The following is a 6,018-nucleotide window of genomic DNA, read 5'->3' as shown; positions in this document are numbered from 1 at the left end:
AAAATTCAAGAACTCGAAATTCAAAATTTTCGATGCCAAGCTCTGTCCTAACTCAAAGAAAGAAGTGCTGTACAAGTACAAGCCGGATCGTCACAGCCGAACTGAGGTAGACTCTGTCCTTTTTTCCAACGCCTGTTTTGTGAAGGTACTGGCGTACAAAGAGTGGTCTTGATTGCAGAACATCTTGATCATTCTCTGTCCCAAGTCGAAAACTTTGACTTGCGCTTTCCTAACCGAACGCTCAGTCAAAGTGGGGGCTTCTGTAGACACCTAATTTGTGTCTCCCCATTGGGATGATGACGATAACATTATCCTTGTTAGGTAATTGGAGCGACTCCGTGCGGAAATTCCAATTGCTAAAAGCATGTCCAAGATCCAAGAGCCAAAATCCAATCCCCGAGGCCGTTCCCCTTCCGGAACTCGGTAAAAAATACAAATTTCGAAAATCGAGTTCAAAATCCAAGTACAATCTCACCCAATGGACTATCCCATTGGTTTTACAAGGCCTTTTCCACTCAAAATCATATAAGGCAAGTCAAATTCGGGCCCCGACCCACAAAACCGAGCAAGCCGGGACTCGTCCCGTAAAACCGAATTCAAAAACCCGAAACGGCTTGTTTTTATACGAAATCTAAGCCTTAATCCCCAAGCAATCACTACGTGCCAAGGTCGTACAATGGTACAACAATACAATCCAAAAGCAAGGACGGCATCTTTCCGTCCTTTTTGGCAGCATCCACGCCACGTCACCAGCGCTGGGCGCTGCCAGCTGCGCGCTGCGCTGGCAATGGATGGCGTTTAGCAGCAAACTCCCCTATAAATACCCTTAATTCTGAGCAGTTTAAGGAGGAAAAATCGACATACAACATCGAAATACAAAAATTGCACCTCAAAATTCAATACAAAAATCAATACAAAATCCTTCAAAAACACCATACAATCTTCAAGCTTTAAGCAATTGGGAGTTCTAATCGGAAAGCTTGCCTAAACCTAACTAGGTAATTCCGAATCCCAACCCTAATCTATTCAATGTTGCTTTGATTTCCTATTTCAAAATGATCAGTAAGTGTCGGGGGGGGGGGGGGGGGGGGGAATACCCTCTTGGTGACATGGGCAGATGTGACAAGTGGAGCCTACGTGGCTTCCATCAAGGCGTGTTGTAGTATCCTTCAAACTTGTTCTTAACGGCTAAGAGGAGTGCAACGGTCACAAGCCGTTAATGAGCAAGCCATCATTAGTCATTTAATGTCTAATTATGTACAATTAAGTGTGAACGTTACACTCTTATTATGAAAAGCCTATAAAATGGCTTAGCTATGTCAGTTTGTATATACAAAATATTAAGCAATAATACTACTCTCATTCCATGCTCTTGCAACTTGCTCTCGTTACTCTAAATTATCTTTCTGAGTCGATTGTTAGCACCATCATCAAGGCAAGTTCGTCTCTAAGTAGAATTTGCCCAAAACAATTTGGCGCCCACCGTGGGGCTGACAATTAAAAACAGCTTGATAATACCATTCCAATCACCATGGCCGGAAATGCTAGCTCATCCGACGATATCACTCGTCGCTTCGAAGCCATGGAGCAGCGCATCAACATCCTCCAAAAGGAGAACGAAGCGTTGCACTCCCAGGTCAGATCCACCGCCTCCATCGCCACCGGGTCTAGGTTCCAGTACCGGTGAGACACCTCTGGTCTGAGCCGCCGCTTAGATCTTGACGTCCCTCCGGATCATCCCCTCCACGTACCCTTTGGCGAACTTGGAGGCCCAATCCTCGAACAGATCCGCGAGTTCGAGCCGCTGCCGAGTCAGCCCCGCTCTAATCCGAGTTGGCTCCCTCCCCCTCCAGCTCGAACATCTTCTGCAGGAACATCGACGATCGCCACCGCCGCAACGGCCGCTCAGGTCGCCCCATCCCAGGTTGGCGCGACGACATCCACCATGTAGCAATGGTGGAGGAAGACGACGACCCCGACTGGAAGAACAGTCCATACCTGCCCCCAAAGATTAACGAATATTCTTTTTGTGTTGACACTGTAGGTCTGATGAACCACCTCTCGAAGATGGGGAAAGCAGTGCAGTGGCCACCGAAATCCAGTAAACCCGAATCAAAGAAGGATCCCTCAAAATGGTGTGATTTCCATGCCGACATTGGTCAAACCACCAACGATTGCGTAGCACTAAGAAGAGAACTGGCCTACTTACTGAAGAACGGATACCTCAAGGACGTTATGTCAGACAAAGCTCGTGGCCTCGTCAACAAAGACAACTCTAACTCTCCTTCTCGACCTCCTCCACCTCCTCCTCATACTAAAACTGTAAATTTTATTGCTAGAGGTTCTGACATTTGTGGTTTGACTTATTCTGCAGCGAAGAGACACGCTCGAGAAAATGAGATAGATAGACCAGCCCGAGCCGTAGCCGCAAAGTATCTAACCCCTATATATTTTGATGAATCTGACGCAGGGAACATCTCGGATAAACATCACGATGGTCTGGTAATATCCATCCCTGTCGGGAACTGCATGATCAAACGAGTCCTAGTCGACAACGGTAGCTCCACCAACGTTATTATGCTCGACGCCCTCAAAGAGATGGGGCTCAACCCAGACACAGATGTCGTCAAAAAATCCACTGTGTTGATAGGATTCAGCGGCGAGGCGAAGACCACCTTTGGAGAAGTCACCCTACCTGTTTACGCCCAAGGGATCAACCAACAGGTAAAGTTTTGTGTTATTGATTGCCCTTTGTCTTACAACATTATCTTGGGCAGGCCCTGGATTCACGTCATGAAGGCCATCCCATCGATATACCATCAAACCATCAAATTTCCAACTCGATGGGGGGTTCAGGAAATCAAAGGGGATCAACAAGAATCCAAAGAATGTTACAAAGCATCTTTAAAGCCCTCAGCCACCAATAAATCCTCTTTATAGCAACTACAGTCCAGTTCCGAACCAACAGGCTACAAAGAGCCCAAATCCGAGCAGCTTGACGAGGTCATCTTAGATCCTGCAAAACCAGAACAAGTCGTCTTCATTGGATGTGACGTACTCGACGACATCAGGTCGGAACTTATCACATTTCTCAAAGACAACGCAGATTGTTTCGCATGGTCCCACGAAGATATGCCAGGTATCAGCGCCGATGTTATCACTCACAAACTAAGTGTTGATCCGCATCACAAGCCCGTCAAGCAGAAACGACGGAAGTTCGCTCCAGAACGCAACCAAATCATCAACGACGAAGTCCAGCAACTATTAGACACCGGAAAGATTAGAGAAGTCAAATATCCAGACTGGCTGTCCAATGTCGTCGTAGTCAGAAAAAAGAACGGGAAATGGCGTGTTTGCATAGACTTCACCGACATCAACAAAGCATGCCCCAAAGACTCCTTTCCCTTACCTCACATCGACGCCATGGTCGATGCTACTACAGGGCATGAAATTCTCACATTTATGGATGCATTCAGTGGGTACAACCAGATCTTGATCCACCCGGATGATCAGGAAAAGACCGCCTTCATCATGGAACGTGGAACTTACTGTTACAAAGTCATGCCATTCGGATTAAGGAATGCTGGTGCCACCTATCAACGCCTAGTCAACAAAATATTAAGAAAACAGCTAGGCGACACGATGGAAGTCTATATCAACGACATGTTGGTAAAGTCCAAAAAATCCTCGGATCACATCTCACATCTTCAACAAGCCTTCGACGTCCTACGAGAATACAACATGAAGCTTAACCCCACCAAATGCTCATTTGCGTCTCCTCTGGAAAATTTCTGGGTTATATAGTTACTCAAAGAGGCATCGAAGCTAGTCCCGACCAGATCCGCGTAATCATCAACCTACAATCACCTCAAAGTCAAAAGGACGTGCAAAAGTTAGCAGGCAGAGTGGCTACCCTCAACCGTTTCATCTCCAGGTCGTCCGACAAATGCAAGTTGTTCTACGACATCCTCAGGAAGAACGAAAAGTTCAGTTGGACCGGTCAACACGAAGCTGCACTACAACAACTCAAGCAGTACCTGTCAAACCCTCCATTGTTGTCAAAACCAAAAGACAATGAGGAATTACAAATATACCTTGCCGTCACAGAGTCGACCATCAGTGTAGTATTGGAACGGGAAGAAGACGGCAAACAGTTACCTATTTATTACATCAGTAAGTCCTTACTTAGCGCCGAAACGAGGTACTCCCATCTTGAAAAACTTGTCCTTGCATTAATTGTTGCCTCTACTAAATTACGCCCTTGTTTCGAATGTCATCCTATAATTGTTAGAACTAACTATCCCATGAAGTCAATCATGAGGAAGCCCGAATTGTCTGGCAGGATGTCCAAATGGGCAATACAGCTTGGTTGTTACGATATCAGGTATGAACCTCGCACAACCATCAAATCGCAAGCTCTAGCAGATTTTGTGGCTGACTTCAACCCAAGTCTCCAACATGAAGTTGACAAGGAAGTCAACATCCTGACCGATGACGGACTCTCGTCAACATGGACTTTGCATACTGAAGGCTCCTCCAACATACGGGGGACAGGTCTAGGTGTTGTGCTAAAGTCGCCACAAGGGGACACCATAGTGCAATCTGTCTGTTGCGAGTTCAAAGCTACCAACAACGAGGCGGAGTACGAAGCCTTGATTTTAGGATTATCACTAGCACTCGACATGATTATCCGTCGACTCGAGGTACGTTGTGATTCATTATTAATTATCAGTCAAATTAACGGTTCGTATGCAGCAAATGACTCCAAGATGCAGGCCTACTTGGAAATAGCAAAAAGGCTCGTCAGCAAGTTCGACTCATGCACCCTATAACAAATACCAAGAGATCAGAACACCCAAGCCGATGCCTTGGTCAATCTTGGCTCAAATATCAAACCCAAGCTCACCTCCATCCCCATAATCCACTTAATGTACCCAACCATCACCAAAGACAACCTACCCATCACCGAACAAGCTCCACCAACACAAGTGCCCTCATCATGGCGCGACCCCTATATACACTAGCTCAAACACCATACCATCCCACCTGGAGTCCCCCATAAAAAGTCCTTTCGCATGAAAGCTATACATGACGGCGAATGCGTACCTGAGGTACTATTTAGAAAATCAGTTGCAGGACCGTACCTGAGGTGCCTAGATCACGACGAGATCGAGTCGACGTTGCGTAACATACATGACGGCGAATGCGGAAATCACGCCGGAGGACGAAGCTTAGCTCACAAGACTCTAACCACGGGGCATTATTGGCCCACCATGAAAAAGATGCAATTGCCTTTGCCAGGAAATGCGACTCTTGTCAGCGGTTCGCATCCATCTCTCACCAACCTTGTGAAGTGCTCCATCCCATCCTGTCCCCCTGGCCCTTCATGAAGTGGGGGATGGACATAGTAGGCCCCTTACCGCAGGCATCAGGGCAGTGTGTCTTCATGTTGGAAATGACTGATTACTTCTCCAAGTGGATTGAGGCAGAAGCATTCAGACGAGTCCGAGACACTGAGGTAATTTCATTCATCAAGCGAAACGTCCTCAGTCGGTTCGGGATCCCTCTGAGATCGTCTGCGACAACGGTTCTCAGTTCATCAGCATCAAAACTAAAGAATTCTGCAGCAGATACAACATCACCTTGCATACCTCAACACCACGGTACCCTCAAGCAAATGGCCAAGCTGAATCAAGTAACAAAATCATCATCAACAACCTCAAGAAGCGTCTTGACGACGCCAAGGGAAGATGGGCTGAGGAACTACCTATGATCCTTTGGGCTGATAGGACGACACCCAAAACAGCAACCAATCATACTCTTTTCTCTTTGGTCTTCGGTTGCGAAGCAGTCATTTCTCCCGAAGTTGAGCTCCCCACAGCAAGAAGCAGTTTCATGGCACCAGGAATGAACGACTCAGTCCTGTCCTACGACATCGATACTGTTGACGAACTCAGAGAAGCGGCACTGGTCAGAATGACATCCTACCAACAAGCAGTCGCAAATAGGTACAACTAG

The 6,018-nt window shown here is 46.7% G+C and overlaps 1 protein-coding gene across 1 annotated transcript; it reads left to right on the top strand.

The window, feature by feature from the left end:
• The first annotated feature begins 5,203 nt into the window (after positions 1–5,203).
• Positions 5,204–5,773, top strand: LOC130471862 (uncharacterized). The gene has a single exon (XM_056842197.1). The coding sequence runs from the start codon at positions 5,204–5,206 to the stop codon at positions 5,771–5,773; it is 570 nt and encodes a 189-aa protein (XP_056698175.1).
• Positions 5,774–6,018: the final 245 nt, after the last annotated feature.

The sequence above is a fragment of the Spinacia oleracea genome, chromosome 4 (genome assembly GCF_020520425.1).
Source record: "Spinacia oleracea cultivar Varoflay chromosome 4, BTI_SOV_V1, whole genome shotgun sequence".
Classification (NCBI taxonomy): domain Eukaryota; kingdom Viridiplantae; phylum Streptophyta; class Magnoliopsida; order Caryophyllales; family Amaranthaceae; genus Spinacia; species Spinacia oleracea.
This window is presented reverse-complemented; position numbering and strand designations above follow the sequence as displayed.

Bases quoted from the DNA above. Each gene is read 5' to 3' on its own strand.
- LOC130471862 (XM_056842197.1), top strand. From the start codon at position 5,204: ATGCGGAAATCACGCCGGAGGACGAAGCTTAGCTCACAAGACTCTAAC.